Here is a 16,681-nt window from a genome sequence, read left to right as displayed (position 1 = left end):
GGAGCTAATTTCCCCTTTTGCAGCTAGATCGAGATCAGCAAAACGCGTGAAAACCCGTTGAAAGTGTATACAATCTTAAAATTCGACTTAAAATTGGTTGAGACTTAGAATGTACTCGGTACTTGCTTTCTTGATCTTTGAAAATTAACCTTTATTGTTTCTTTAAAGCGGTTTTACAAAGGTTTAAGTCTATTAGCGTACATTTCTTCATAATATTCCATACACAAGTCGGCATAATACACCACATCTTCTGGCAAATCTTCCCGATCAGGACATTTTCGTGGACTGCCAAAGCACGTGCTTTTAAAAGTCACCTCATGCCATTCGTTGCCCATATGTTGCGCGTATAATTGCTCTTTAGGTATAATCCATAGCTTATCATGGCATTGGTTTCCTGGCTCCCAACGCAAATAATCATCACTGTACGGGACACCAATTGCCTTACAGTAGGCTTTCATAACACCTACTGGATTGGCTAATAACTCATCTGTATCAACTATTGGTGGATTTTGGCCTAGAGTGTCTTTTGCATACTTATACAGATTATATTGCTCTTTGAAGAAACTACCTTTGGGCATATAGAATACAGGAAGATCGCCGAGTTGCAATTTTTTGTCATCGTCTATACCACGGTTTATCACCCTCTTCCAGGAGTCGAAGGTCAAGAACGGGTTCCGAATTAGGAATGTGTGCTGAAAGCCTGCACGGAGGAAATATTGAAGTTACATGAGGATATTAAACAATATTAAACTATCATTATCATGAGAAAATATAATGAAGGATCTTTGGATAGAGGAACCGATCATGAGAGACTAAGACCCGATTCATACTTTTTATACGGCATCGAATATTATAAGTTATTAAACCTCATTCCAGTCATTTGCAACATAAAATTAATAGTTATATAATATTTCCACCGAAGATTCAAATATAATTGCATTTTTTTCGATAACAAACATTCGTTGGAAGATAAAAATTGATGAAACAGATTGAATCACGAATACCTGTTGCATCGACTGTTCGAAATACGAATACATGGACTATTATAATAATTATATAAATCCGCTCTAAGAATACGAATTATTACAATAAAGTTGCGAATCTCATGGATCTAAAACGGAGACCGTTATCCAGAATTATGCTCATAGTATTATTATGAATGTATAGAAGGCCGCATCACCAACAGGCAGTATCAAATTGATTACCTGCTTCTTAGCGCTTCTTCAATATGCAATATGAGTTAGGTAGCTCCTATGCAGTGGCGAAACTACGGGGGGGGGAGGGGCAACGAGCCCCGGGCGCTACCCTTAGGGGGGCACTAAATTGACCAATTCAGCATCGATTCTGCGCCCCTCCAAGCGATGAAAGTCAAAATTTTCGGGGCACAAAATCTATTGAAAGAACATTTTAAGACCGATATTCAACTTCTAGTAACCAAAATTAATTAGTGATAGGCATTATTTGTCCAAAATTTCAGCGCGCGCAATTGTTTCAAGAATTGCCAGCCTCGAAGATATTCTCGGGGAGGAGGGGTGTAGGGGCGCAAATTTTGTTTCTTGTCACGGGCGCTACCAACCCAGGCAAGTTACGCCACTGCTCCTATGTTGTACTTTGATGTGGCTGTCTTTTCCATAATCACTGGAAACTGATGGGTACCTATGATTTTGATACAGTCTGTATTACTGAACATTTTTAGATTCATGAGAGTCCATGCTTTATTGTGAACATTCATACTGTATTAGTTTGTAAAACCACACGTTTAACCCGACAGCTATTTGATCTTCATTTTCATACTCTAGTAGCATGCTTAAACCTTAATTAAAATACTTTATAACCGGGCGGCTGTTTGTACCTGAAGGCATGTCTTCATAGTGACCATCTACTGACCACGATAAGTCTTTACAGAAGATCATCTTCTTCCCTGCTGGCATAGCCTCAAGTTGCTTCTTCAACCAGGAATATTTTGTCTGCGATGCAAGGTAGCCACCACCTGACCTCGAACAAAAAAAGATAGTTGATAGGGTTAATTATCGCCATTATATCCTTGGCCCCGAGCGCCACAACGTCTAACTACCCAGCAAACACAAAAACGTTTTAATCAAGTTATATTTTGGGTTTTTGATTTAGGTAAAAACGTTTTAATAAGATTAAATGTCGGGTTATATAAAGGTCATGTGAACGTTTTTTAAACCGTTTTGTATGAAAACACACTACAACAATATTTTAAAATGTTTTCAAATTATTATTATGAACTATTTTTTGCAAACATTTTTTGCCAAATATTTTGTCAATACCTATAACATTATGTTAGAATGTTATGAAAACGTTTGATACCCTTTATATAACCCGACACTTAAATGTTTTCTGACAACCTTTTATAACCTTTTGCGAATGGTGTCGAAAACGTTTTGTGCTTGTTAGGTACTGCCTCTTTGATTTTAATAAGACTATTTCCATTTTGTCACATGCAGAGAATTCATTTTAAGACCAGACAAAAATCAGAAAATGGCATTGGACTAACAATCCCAAGCTCAATTAAATAAGCTTAAATGTTGTTGTATTAATTTTATAATTAAACAATCAGCTGCAGTTTACCTTCAATATCAAGCAAGTGATCGTCATTATCCTTAATGTCAACCCCTTGAATTTTCCGCCAAAATTCAAAGACATTTTTCCGATGAATTCCATACTTTGAATATATGTAACACGTTATGTAGGGTTCATACCAGGCCAGAGTATTAGGAACATACGTCATACATTTCAGGAACGCCGTGGATGTACTCCGCGGTATACACCACAACATGACTCGTGTAATGTCATTTTTTGTATTCACTGCTGAAGATGAATTAGACATTTTCAAACCAATGCCCTGCCAGATACTTAACTTAAATAAACTGTACTATCATATTATAGCTTAGCGATAGGGATATCCTTGTAACTGTTGACCTCATCAGGTCAATCGACTTCAGGTCGACTTACTCAGCTGTATTTTTGTCAGTGGCGTAACTAACGGGGAGCGGAACCCCCCCCCCCATTTGAACCTTTGCTCCCTGCTTGTCCCCAATGAAAAAGGTAAATTAGGACTACTTTTGAGAGTTATTAATTAACCTCATTTTTGGTCATTTTAACCTAGAAAAACCAAATTATTTATTCCACTTTTGTACCATATGTCACCAGTTTAACTTCAATATGTCAACACTTTTCGCGACGCTTCGCGCCCATTTGTACCATTAACTTCTTTTGTCGCCAAAAGGTGCTGGATCCACCATACTTCAAAACCATTTTTCCAACCCCATCCCCCCAATGTCAAAATGAAATCTATGCCACTGTTCCGGGGACACATTCCAAGTTACGTACTAATTACCACTTGCGCGCTCGTACTCGCACTTCGCCCTCGCCTCTCGCCCTTCGCGGGTGTCGCGAGCGCGCACGGACTCGCGCTTCGCGCTCGCTATCGGGTGTCGCGATCAGAGGAACTGAGCCAGTTCTAATTCCAATCAGATCCCAAGACTCCTCAAGCCTCCAGCATACTTTCCTGGGCAGGGCGTTTCAACCAATGACAAGCCTTGATTGTGTTAGTCTCCTCCGCAGCCAGTTTGGTTACGCTCCCTCCACACAAACAGTCTGCCAATTGCCACTTATAACGCCGTTTCTGATTAGCTACACGATTGTAGCCGTAGAGCTGTACATACGGGAACTTGATTGACCTCACTCAGCTGGCGAGATGGCAGGTCAAAATTGCTCATGAATAATAAAGTAGCCGTCTAGCCGATCGACCAATTGAAAGCTTTGTTTGACGTCAAGCTGGATGACGACGGCAGAAAACCGTTAGCGAATCAAAAAGGACCAGTTCGTGATCATTGGCAGACTGTTTGTGTGGAGGGAGCGGAACCAAACTGGCTGCTGTGGAGACTATGATTGTGTCCGTTTGTCTGCAATACGCGTGCGCCACGCCGCTCAGCGGCAAGCGGCAGGGTAGTATGAAACCAGCATTAGACCCTCTTCCCCTTGTCGCCCAGTGCGACGAGGGTGTTGACTCGCTTACACACCCAAACAGAATGAACGATGACTGCCCCTCATTTATTATGACTGTTTACCCCCGCTTGCCCCCCCAATGAAAATGTCTAGTTACGCCACTGACTTTTGGACGCATACCACTAAATAAACACCCTATTGAAACACACGTACATTTACAAGAAAGTAAGTTTGTTTTCCTACCCCATGTAACAATATTTTGGATTTCCTTTAAGTACAAACTTTTGAGTTACGGACACCAGAACAGCGCCACCCATATTTTCAGCTTACACGAATGCCTCCTCTTTACCATGTCCGCGCGGATTAGTTTCGTGCTTCCAACTTTTTGACTAGATCAACATGATCAAGACGCATCATTTTGTGACATTCTGAGCATTGATCATTTGCATTTAAACAAGCATGGCCCGGGGAAGCATGATCATTTACTCCCAAGGGACAGCCACTTGCAGTGGCGTAGATTTTTTTTTTTTGACATGGGGGTGGAGTTGGAAAAAAATGAAGTATAGTAAATCCAGCACCTTTTAGCGACAGAATAAGTTTATGGTACAAGCGCGTTTATGGTATGTGAAGCGCGCGACAAATTGTGCCATATGGAAGCTTAACTGGTAAAATATGGTGCAAAGGTGGAATCAATTCGCGAAGCCCGAAAAATGGCACTTTGGGGGCTAAAATGGCAAAATATGAGGTTAATTTCGTCAGAAACCCCGGTCCCCGCACTCGTACTCCGTGCAGCCGCGGGTATTCATGCTCGTCGAAAATTTAGCGAATAAGGGGTGTTTTTAGATGAAGAAACGCGATTCGCGAAACACACACAAAAATGGGTGTTTTTTCAAACCACGTGTTCGTGAAATTGAAAAAAAAGGGTATTTTCATCGAGCAGACTATGCGTTTCTGCCAGAAAAGGGTATATTAGAAATATAATTCGCGTTTTGGCGAAAATAGGGGTATTGTCGAAGGGCAAATAATTCGCGAAATCGCTAAAAAAAGGGGGTGTTTTTCCCCTAAAAACTTCGCGAAATGAGATGCAAAAGGGGGTGTTTTTAAAGTTCACCGACAAGCATGAATACCCGCGGATGCACGAAGTGCGGGGACCGGGCCAGAAACCCACACATGATGTAAATAAGTCCACTGTCCACAAACCCACAGGAGTTCATGGTCAACGCAGTCAATCTGATGCGTTCTGATAATTTATATCAAATAAACCATTGTATTTGATTTGTCAACAGTTTACAGATAAACAATAACCGTGGGATAATAATATTTACAAACATCTCTTAGAAAGGTGTATGGGTCGTTACAACCTGGCCCGGCAACCTGGTCGCACAATTAAATTGCTGCAAATACATGTGGGTCATTGAAGTGCCATTAATCATTTCATGACTAAACATACAACTAGATAAGCAAAAATTAATTAAATACCCATTCAGTCATTCCAGTGTAAACAAATCAAAATTGTTTATAAATTCCTTAAAAGTGAAAGGTAAGTCATTCAAATTGTCATTTGGTATTTTGGAAATAGAATATTTGGCAAAAAACGAAGAAAACAGCAGTATCGACGAAGTTGAAGCACCATTCAAATACATGTAGTTGATTTATGTACTGACAGTATATAAATTACAAATTCATATGTAAATGCCTTATTTTATCTTAAATACACGGCTTTCAGCTGAACCACTAGTAGGCTATACTAGCACATCTAAACATCTCAAAAAAAGTAATTAACCCCCTTAAATAATGAGCATTATTCAAAAAACGGGTGATTGTATTACAAATCTGTTAAATGCGTTGGAAGCATTTTGACACCTCATTTGTGGCAATTGACTAAATATTGACGTCACAGCGTACATTTGAATTAATGTAGCCCAAGATTTGAAAGTTGCAGTAAATGTTTATGACTATGACAACGGTACCAAAATCTGATCAAATCACTAAACATGCTGAAATGGCCTTTAATCATTTCACAAATAAATAAACAACATGAAAAGCAAAATTGATTAATTGTCTTTGTCAGTGTTTGCATGAACCAACTCTCAACGTATGTTGATAAGTGTAAATTTTTGCTATGGAACAATTGTAAAAACACACAAAAGATACAAAATACAGCTGCCAGAAAGAGCTTCACTGGCTACCTGTAAATGAGCGAATTACCTACAAACTACTCACATTCACTTATGATCAATGAGAAATAAGTATGGGTTTCTTGGTTAAATGTCTTGACAAACTTTGAAAATTCAATTACTTCATCAGGCCGCGCCCGGTATGATCTTTTCAATGTAGATATGTTGCATTTCTTATTTTCCATTTCAATAATATTAATGATCTGTGTCTTGAAATGTAATTGTACCGGAATTGCATGCAGCCATTTGCAACATGTGAAATTGTATCATATGAATTCTTGCAAGAGATCACGAATCTTAAGATCAAAATAATGAAGAGTGGTATGTTAACATAAGGGAAATCTCATTTTTTAATCATCATTGAATCTTCATCGAATGAAGAAATTTCTTTTAGTTTTACAAAGGTTTTAGTCTATTCACGTACATTTCTTTATAATATTTTCATACATAAATCCGCATAATATACACCACATCTTCTGGTAAATCTTCCCCCAACAGGGAACAGAGAACTGTATGCAATGATGGAGGAAGTACTTGATGACTGGCCAGATAAGACAACTTTGATGGAACTATCTGTCAGATAGCTCCTAATCCAGGTGAGCAGTTTGCCGGATACTCCTTTTGCTAAGAGTTCAAGCAAAGACCATTATGCCAGACCTGGTCAAATGCTCCTTTGATGTCAAGTGCAGTCAGGTTCACTTCGTTGCCTCTGATTAAAGAAGGCAAGGTCATCCATGAATGCTCGTATTTTTTACCCTTGTAAAAATATTCAGTGTCATTCAGGCAATCTTGATCAAGGTTTATAACAACGCTTCGGTTTTATGCAATTTTATGAATAAATTATGGAAGCTAAGCAAATTGTACAAAAATCAAGATGTTTTGTTTAGACAATTCAGAGGAGATGTAGCAAGCCATCAGTCAGAGGATGATTTAAGCACTTCCCAACATTCCACTATGTTACTTGCGGTTAGCATAGCTGTGTGAGCGAACATGACACCACTACTCGCCCACTGCATATAGACGTACTGCACGTGCATGGTTTAATTTGAATTTGTACGGTTATATTTACATAAAAAACGCTGTGAAGATGCTAGTCGATTTCACATTTTATGTTATCTACAGATGGTGTGAATTATCCTTTAAACACACATCACTTTTGTTCTGAAATCGACCAAGTAATAATGACACACGCACAATTCTAAAACAACATGTTTTGCACAGAGTCCAAAGTAAAGTGGCAGTTGAAACTCTAGTGATAACACTTTTGCAGTGCATGATGGGGCTTCCTTAAATCATCCTCTGGCCATCAGTATACCCATTTCTCACAAAAAGTACCCAAAACGCACACAAATTATGTGTCTTTAAGGGCACTTTTTTCACTGAACACTGACTGAAATCCCACCCATCGATACCTACCAAAATCGCCGATAATGTAACCTCAAAACCGTGGTACCTCCCCGCACACCCAGTATGTATCGCGCAAACAACGCTAACACTCGCTCGTTTAATGGGTACATTCCAGTAGTCATCATTAGGATGGCGCTGTTCGTGTGCTCGTTTCTAATCAGGCGGTGGCGGATGCGATATGGCCATATTTGACGTCGCCATTGGCTTTGGATTAACACATGAAATCTTTATAAACAATTCTAAATTTGTTATGTGGTGTCAAAACAATTTTATATTACTTTAAAACCGTTGGGGTACGACAAAGTACCCCACTGTAAGTATGTTAATTTTCCATTTGTAATTGCTAACCGTGTATTTTGAATGGGGCTGTCTTTTAGCAGCAGATCAATGGGAATAATTTGGAAATTTTGCGCTCAACACATTAGTATATAAGAGCTTATGTAATACCAGGACTCGATTACCACAAGACACATGGAGAGCGGGTTGGCGCAGCGGTTGTAGTCCTCGCCTTGAACCACTGAGGTCCCGGGTTCAAGCCCCGGTAGCGCCCAATGACTGTAAATGCACTTGGTTTATCCCGATCCATGCTTGCTCTCGCAGGTTTTCTCCGGGATCTCCGGTTTCCTCCTGCTTTCAAAAATCTGTGATTAGTTGTTTGGTTATCAAAAACTTCCTTCACCCAATGGAATTTGGGGAGCTATGGATGTTACAATCTAAGTGCGGATATGTTTGCGCCTGTTTCGGTTGCACAATGCTTAGTTGATGCGATCTGATTGTGATGATTCACCATGGCGGTGAAATTACAGCGCTTCCAAGATCTCGGAAAAAAGCGCTATTTAGAAAAAAACGAAATGATTTTTTTATTTATTAATTAATTAATTAATTAATTAATTAATTAATTAATTAGTTAGTTAGTTAGTTAGTTAGTTAGTTAGTTAGTTAGTTAGTTAGTTAGTTAGTTAGTTAGTTAGTTAGTTAGTTAGTTAGTTAGTTTGTTTGTTTGTTTGTTTGTTTGTTTGTTTGTTTATTTATTTATTTATTTATTTAGTTAGTTAGTTAGTTAGTTAGTTAGTTAGTTAGTTAGTTAGTTAGTTAGTTAGTTAGTTAGTTAGTTAGTTAGTTACTTATTTATATATTTATTTATTTATTATTTATTTATTTATTTGAATACATGTAATATAAACCACACACTTTCCTTGATGAAGCCCTTTTTTTTTCAAACGTCACTCTCCAGCAATGAATGTGTTACAAGTGGACTTTTATACATACTGGATTTCAATCAATGTGTTACAAGACCCAAATCCTGGACTTGGGTGGTTCTTTCTTACATGCTATTTTTCACATGCTCAATAGACACAGTGGATGAATTTGTGTTGTTCTTTGATACATATAAGATGCCTATGTATAGCAATAACTTCCCATGCTTAACTCAATTTGGCCAAAGTATGGACTTGGGTGGGTTTTGTATTCATGTATTCATTTATTTATTTATTTATTTATTTATTTATTTATTTATTTATTTATTTATTTTTATATTTATTTATTTATTTTATTTTATTTATTTATTTATTTATGTATATACACGTGCCCAGGGGCCACGATCTAGAGATTTGTCAACAAACCGAATATCATAAAACACAAACCCCTTATGAATTTTAGCATTTAAAACAGCAATTTTTCCCTCGATACGCGGGATGACTTAGCTTATATACAGTGGTGGGGTGAGGGTGTAATACGCTCCAAAGATCCAGGGGCCAATCATTTTGCAGTGCCCAGGGGTCAGCAAAAAGTAAATCCGGCCCTGATACCACCAAAACTCTACACCCCCCTGAGGAAATGGTTTACCGACGGCCCTGTGCCATGTGTGCCTGCAACGTCATGGTTCGTTTCGTTTATTTAGTTGCCAATTGTTGAAGCACTTTTATAGATTGTCGAGTTGTGATTTGATTGCAGTTGATCGTTGATTTTCAACCGTTTCGAAATGGCCAATTCATCGCTTGTTGAGAATAACAACAATGACATTACACGAGTCATGCTGTGGTGTATGCCACGAAGTGCGTCCACGTCGTTCCTTAAATGTATGACGTATGTACCTGATACGCTGGCCTTTTTTGAACCATACAGCATGTGCCATCGTTACTGCAAAGACGAAGTTATTGGACAGACTGTTAATGATTTTAAACAGCAATATATGCCGGCAGACATCACGGATAATGATAAATTGCAAGCTATAGAAGGTAGATATAATCAAGGGGCACTATTGGGATATCGATGGCGCAGCGGTATGGGCTCTTCTTTGCAATTTGCAAAAATTTCAAATCGTGCGTAAAAATTGTGATATATTAAACTGTTTAAGAATAATATTTATGAAAAGAACGAAATGAAAGCCCGTTCAGCTAAGACCACGATGCTGAACACTGGCTATAGAAAATTAAATCAGAAATCTATTCGTTATTTGCGCCAATAATAGAATATTGCTCTAAATGGAATTGAATACATGAGTTTGTACACTCGTCACTGAGCGATCTAGCAATCGGTTTCTAGCCAATCAGATAGGACTCCTTTTCTTGCGTTCGGAAAGACGAGGTCTCTTATTAGTGAAATACCAATCGGCCGTCGCTCACCAACGTAGTATTAGGACGTGATTCATTTTACGGAAAAAAGTATTTATTTAGACGCTGTCGACACTGTGGGATGTCAATAGGATTGTAACTAAATTTAATAGTCGTAAGTCTACATGTATAACATATGCAATGAACTTAATTCTTAACTATACAGAATTCACGGGTCATTTGATCATTATGAAAATTATTCATGCGTCTTCTCATGAATCAAGTAGTCATGGAAACCTTTGAAAAAACAACGTATACATAAATCCCAGTTATATTAGTCATTCTATGTCAACAATTTATATATTCTATAGAAAATATTTGACATTGACATTGACTTTTGCATTTTTATAATAGTATGGTTAATATACGATTTCGGGCATATTTAAATTTGATTATTCTTTGCCAGAAAAAATATGCAATATTATCATTTTGTCTACATTAGTAACATAATAAACTCCTCAACAAAAGCTTTTTCAAGCATCTGTATCTCATTATTATTTGTGACATGTTCATGTTGTGCAGCTACAATCCCATATCTTCACAATCTAGGACCTAGTAATGCAATCCTCCAAGAGCCAGGGTATAGTCAACGACTATCTACAGAATATGGGAGTAGAGCCAACATGGCCTTCCATCAGGCCAGACCCGGGGGCACATATGCAACATGATATGAATATGTTACAAATAATCCCGGGGGGTCACTCACATACTAAAGTGGTACGCATGCTCGTCCCCAAAAACGTCGAAAAAGGGTCGATTTTTGGCCTTGTGGCGGCGTCGCCGTTTTTAGAAAAAAGAGCTAAAAAGGGTGCTTTTCAGGTAAAGTTTCGACGTTTAGGGTATCTTTTTTCAATTTCAGTGGGTTTGTTTTATAGTTTACGCCATTTAGGGTCCATTTTAGTTTCTTACACTGAATTATGCCATATTTTAGGGCTAAGATTTTCAGAGCCTTACGCCAATAAGGGGTGAAATTTTTTTACACTGATTACGCCATTTAGGGTCCATTTTTGAGGTGCTGGGACGAGCATGCATACCACTTTGGTAAGCGAGTTACCCCCCCCCCCCCCCCGGGCAAATAATATGAGATACGGATACTTGAAAAAACTTTTCAAACTTTTGTTGAGATGAAGAGATGATAATACTTCAAAAATTTCGTTTGAAGGTTTGCAGTCATGATAGTCAGTGTAAGCTAAACTCCAAATAAATGCACTTACTGTGTACGTTTCAACAACCACTGATGGGAGGGGAAGAAGGGGAGAAAAGAGAGAAAGAAGGGGAAGGAGAGGAAGAAAGAGAAGAGAAAGGGGGAGGAGAGTGGAAAAAGAAGGAGAGGAGAAAGAGAAGGGAAAGGGGAGGGGAAAATGAAGAGGGAAAGGGAGGAGAGGGAGAGTAAAAAGAGGGACGATACTGACGTCCCCCCCCCGGACTGACAATGCTGGTTACGCGCCTGTAGTGTAACCCTTTTGTTCAAAACAATGGTACCACATACCGGCAAATCAGTCAATTCGGCATTGGGTTACGTAATCTATTGTATCTATATATAAACGCCTTCGACATGCCCGTTTCAACTTTTTAAACTACATGATGCAGTCATGTCTACAGTATAATTCACCACGACCTTTGCAGGACTTAAACCTTATTAAAAGCTATTAAACCAAGATAACACATTGAAAACAGCTCAACTGATTAAATCAGATCTTCTCTGGTTAAATCCACACTACACATGTTTCTGTTTTACCTGTGCACTGAGCAATGAGCTGGTATTATAGTTTCAGTTGGGTGAACGATTATAAAGCGAACGCAAGGTAACAATCCTGGCCGGCTGTTGTTTACGAAATGACACAATAGTCTGCTTATTGTTAACCAGTGTTCTTGAAAATGAGAAGCATAATGGTTTGCAGACTTAACACGGTTTGGAAATAATTTCTTCATATTTTTTGGGGTTATCTGTCGTTTACATATCCTTTCTAAAACACAAAAGTGCGAATATCTCCAAACACCTAAATATTATTAGCTAAAAATTTAGGACATGTTACAAAACTATATTTTCTAGAATTTCAGAGAATACTTTAAATATTGGCCAGTGACGTTAACTAGGCAATTGCCTATACTTCTAACATACACTACTTGTAGAGGTCACGCGTCAATTGTGAGAGCTCTGTGTATTGTGTATAGGAAAACGGACAGTAACTGCAGTATGACATGATACGATTCATTTCAGGTGGTTATCTTGCTACAGAGAAAGGATACACGTGGGTGAAAGAGCAACTCGAGGCCACTCCACTAGGAAAGAAGATGATATTCTGTAAAGACATGATTGGATGGCCAATACATGAACATTTTGAACGATTACCTTCAGGTAAAAGTCGTAAAATAACTGTAAACAAAACTGGTCCATTATTAATTACTTTATAACACTACACATAACAGTATCTGTGTAGTTTGCTTATTATGTCCTGTTGAACAGTGTATCTCGCCAGGAGGATGTGAGTTCATAAGGGCAATGTCGGGGATTACAGCAGTGATCGCCGTACGCCAGAGTTTCTAGAATGCTGCTTAAATAAGAAAAATTTTAATACTAATTTATTGCACATTCTAGGGAAGCGTGGTTACCTTTTTGAACCTTTTGTGTTAAAACTGAAGCATCCTATGTATAAAAGAATATATGAATATTAACTGCACATCATATATAACGATTCGTGATACCCAATCGTGCTCAAATTTATGTGGTTTAGGAGGCAGAGAATTTTAAAGAAAAAGTCACATATTTTTTTCAGGGCCCCCTTTCGGACCTAAAATTATTTTTAGGGACCCCTTTTTGGCCGTGAAAAATGAACGTCAACCACCATAGAAAAATTACGCTGATATTTTTAAAGCCCCTCCCCCCTTCAGAGGGATAAAAAAGCCCCCCTTTAAGTGTTTGTGAACGGTCCCTAAAGATAATCTTTAAACATTTGACTTGGTTATTTTAAAATGAACGTCAACCACCATAGAAAAATTACGCTGATATTTTTAAAGCCCTCCCCCTTCAGAGGGATAAAAAAGCCCCCCTTTAAGTGTTTGTGAACGGTCCCTAAAGATAATCTTTAAACATTTGACTTGGTTATTTTACGTCTTGTGTTGACCTTCCTCCATGCAGGCTTCCAGCACACGTTCCTTATTCGGAATCCATATCTGATTTTTGACTCCCTCAAAAAAGCGATCAACCGTGGCTCACCCGTTGACAAGAAACTTCAACTGGATGACTTGCCGCCAATTTACATGCCCACAGGAAGATACTTCAAAGAACAGTATGATCTATATCGATATGTGAAAGACACTCTTGGTCAAATTCCACTAGTCGTTGATACGGATGAGTTATTAGCCAATCCAGCAGGTGTTATGAAAGCTTATTTTAAGGCAATTGGTGTCCCATTCAGTGATGATTATCTGCACTGGAAACCAGGACAGGAATGTATGGAGAAGTTATGGATTGTGCCTAATGAGCTGTACGTATTAGGCAATTTGCGACGATGGCACGGGGTGACTTTTGAGAGTACAGGTTTTGGCAGTCCAAGAAAATGTCCTGACCGGGAAGATCTGTCAGAAGATGTGGTCCATTATGCGGATTCTTGTATGGAATATTATGAGAAAATGTACGCTGACAGGCTCAAGCCTTTGTGAGATTAAATACCGCATAAGCATGTTGATTAAACTATAGCGATCTTTACTTTACACAGGTGAATATCAGAGGATGATTTAAGCACTACCCAACATTCCACGGTGTTAACTTGCGGTTAGCATAGCTGTGTGAGTGAACATGGCACCACTACTCGCCCACTGCATAGACGTGCTGCACGTGCATGGTTAAATTTGAATTTGGACAGATATATTTACAATAAAAACACATTCAAAATGTTGGTCGATTTCACATTTTATATTATCTACAGAAGGTGTGAATTATCCTTTATGCATACATCACTTTTGTTCTGAAATCGACCAAGTAATAATGACACACACACAATTTTAGAACTACTTTTGCACAGAATTCAATGGGATTTGAGTAGTAAAGTGGCCGTTGAAACTCTAGTGAAAACACTTTTGCAGTGCATGATGGGGCTTCCGTAAATCATCCTCTGGGTGAATATGATCATGTAAGCAAACTCTGGAAAATGATTTGGCATACGGTATATTGGCAAAAATATAATAAAATACCTATAGGCATATAGATAGAGTAAAGGAACATCTCAAGTATATTGCGTAATGGTAGGAGCATTTTTTGAGTGAAAGATCATTAGTAAACTAGGTATCTGAACTAATTTGGCCTGAGGGTTCCAAAAAAGTGTAACTTATACCAAGCGTTATTATGAGTCTATGACTTTCAAAACGACCGATCCCGTCAGTTCATTATCGTATTTTGATAGGTTCTTTCAGTCCTGCTAAATAATCCTGGTTTGTTCTGCTTGTTATTATATTCTGATGTATTTTACAAATTTATGTCTCCCTGCATTAATTTGGACAACTTCTCCAGATTTTGTCCCGGGTTTTTGCATTACTTGTATTTTGAATTTGCATACTGAATAAAGGTACGTTGATATAACAATTATTCTTCTGGTCGTAAGGATCACATATTTGTGACCAGCTCCATCAAAACACGGAACAAGTCGCCAGGTATGTTTTTGACTTATAGGCCATTAAAGATGACATTCCCATAAAAAATTTAAGAAAATTGGAATTCTTAATTTCATGGTATTTGACCTTGGGACTGAGTGGACTTTCAAATCCTTGAAAGTACTTATTAGAAAGATGTTTATTTAATCCATATTCAATCCTGTGTAAAACAGAAAACTAATTAGCCCAGTACACAGATTAGCAGTTCAGCAAAAATATCAAGGTATTATTTACAAAATTATCCATATCTTGAAAAGTATTGATGCTATGTATATAATTTTAGTATCATTTTGACGCTTATTGTCCCGTGCATACATTTTTATTCAAATCATGAATTGTCAAAAATGCAACTTGTTCCTGGTTTTGTCAGAATTATGGGTCACATTTGTGAATTTGAATGTATAATGTAAGATCTTGTTAACCGCAATTTAATAAAGGCTTTGTGTTGAAAAAAAGTACTCACAATAAAGACAAAAATTGTACAAAAGTACAAAATTGGGCAGGTGAAGTTATTTAGACATTTCATTACAAAGTATGGATTAAAAGAGGTATTATAATTTATTTCAGATTTGCATAATCAGAATAAAAATAATGGTCTTCCGTTCATTAGATGAAATTAATGTATGGTTGTATAGCCAGGCAGTCTTTGTATACAATATTTAGCTTTAAAACAGGCAATTTTAATGGCATTTAAAAATATACACACAGCACATATGGTGCTAACAATGGTATATATTTTTAAGATGGAAATAATTTTGTTGTATTACTGAAATGTACCGCACATGCATATTTATACAGGAAAGCTATATGATATCAAAGATATCGACTAAATTCAATGTCAATATGGAATTCAATTGAAGCAAAATTTGGCAAGACGTTCATGAAGTGAAAGAACCGCGCCTAATGACATTGAATATTGGAAAACTACTAAAAAAACGTTTCTCCATACAAAATAGGAAAGGAAGAAGGTAATGTATGTATTTGCAATGAGAGGAAATTAAAAGATCCGCATTTATATAGAGCCTTACCAAGGACCTGAAGGCACTTTACAGAAAACCTCTATAAAATATAACTAAACTAAACACCTTAAATTATACAATTATATTTTACAACTACAAGGCAATGTACAAGAAGTTGATTGTAAAAGATATCATGCATATACAATCAATGAAACATAAACAAATCTCTAGCCAACGTTTAAATTAAAGTGACACAACCATACAGATGTTCTTTCTGGTTATTACCGTACAGGAAAATTGTAGTAATATCAATTCATTAGTAATATCAATAAAGTCACACAAACATATGCTCTTTTTGGTTATTACCGTATAGGAAAATTGTCGTATAACAATTTTTTACTAATATCAATAAAGTCACACAAACATCTCACATCGCCTGGTAAATAATTACGGTACAGGCTAGACTGGCCCCCAGTCTCGGTTCGGTTCCATCTCTGGATAATGTAACAATAAATAATTACATAATGCCCTATGAAAAAAATATGAAAAGTCCTGTAACCCCCCCTTATTTTCTTCAATGCCAAAAACCCATTCCTCTTCATCCACAAATCGACGCCACTAATAACACCCACCACAGTCAACCATGCAGCAATATAGAAATATACTCGTATTATAAGTGAACGCGAAAGTCCATTGAGCGCTGATTCCGAGACTGGTCCAATCTGTTAGAGATCTTCCTTCCAAATATTCGTTCAACGAAGCACGTTGTTTCCGATGTCACTTACGAAAGCCCCGCCCCAGTTTCAATTCAAATATGGTAGCACAAAGCTATGCCGCGGGATGTGACGCAAGATCGGATGGGACACTTGTCAACAACTGAGAGGTATTGAGCTCAAGTGGC

General features: G+C 37.7%; 2 protein-coding genes across 2 annotated transcripts; one reads left to right on the top strand and one right to left on the bottom strand.

The window, feature by feature from the left end:
* Positions 1-32: 32 nt before the first annotated feature.
* On the bottom strand, positions 33-2,889 carry LOC140171708 (uncharacterized). The gene is made up of 3 exons (XM_072195010.1): positions 2,596-2,889; positions 1,853-1,990; positions 33-700 (listed from the first exon to the last, which is right to left on the bottom strand). Exons 1-3 carry the CDS (start codon positions 2,852-2,854, stop codon positions 174-176), a joined length of 924 nt encoding a protein of 307 aa, XP_072051111.1. The 5' UTR covers positions 2,855-2,889; the 3' UTR covers positions 33-173.
* A 6,495-nt stretch (positions 2,890-9,384) lies between these two features.
* On the top strand, positions 9,385-15,321 carry LOC140146473 (uncharacterized). Its single transcript, XM_072168332.1, has 3 exons — positions 9,385-9,796; positions 12,393-12,530; positions 13,311-15,321. Exons 1-3 carry the CDS (start codon positions 9,541-9,543, stop codon positions 13,832-13,834), a joined length of 918 nt encoding a protein of 305 aa, XP_072024433.1. The 5' UTR covers positions 9,385-9,540; the 3' UTR covers positions 13,835-15,321.
* Positions 15,322-16,681: the final 1,360 nt, after the last annotated feature.

The sequence above is a fragment of the Amphiura filiformis genome, chromosome 2 (genome assembly GCF_039555335.1).
Source record: "Amphiura filiformis chromosome 2, Afil_fr2py, whole genome shotgun sequence".
Classification (NCBI taxonomy): Eukaryota; Metazoa; Echinodermata; class Ophiuroidea; order Amphilepidida; family Amphiuridae; genus Amphiura; species Amphiura filiformis.
This window is presented reverse-complemented; position numbering and strand designations above follow the sequence as displayed.

Excerpts from the sequence above, each read along its gene's own strand:
- LOC140171708 (XM_072195010.1), bottom strand. The coding sequence starts at position 2,854 with ATGTCTAATTCATCTTCAGCAGTGAATACAAAAAATGACATTACACGA. Across the intron at positions 1,991-2,595 it reads TCACTTGCTTGATATTGAAG|GTGGTGGCTACCTTGCATCG; the intron begins GTAAACTGCAGC and ends GTTCGAGGTCAG. Across the intron at positions 701-1,852 it reads CTATGAAGACATGCCTTCAG|GCTTTCAGCACACATTCCTA; the intron begins GTACAAACAGCC and ends TCCTCCGTGCAG.
- LOC140146473 (XM_072168332.1), top strand. The coding sequence starts at position 9,541 with ATGGCCAATTCATCGCTTGTTGAGAATAACAACAATGACATTACACGA. Across the intron at positions 9,797-12,392 it reads TAAATTGCAAGCTATAGAAG|GTGGTTATCTTGCTACAGAG; the intron begins GTAGATATAATC and ends GATTCATTTCAG. Across the intron at positions 12,531-13,310 it reads TTTTGAACGATTACCTTCAG|GCTTCCAGCACACGTTCCTT; the intron begins GTAAAAGTCGTA and ends TCCTCCATGCAG.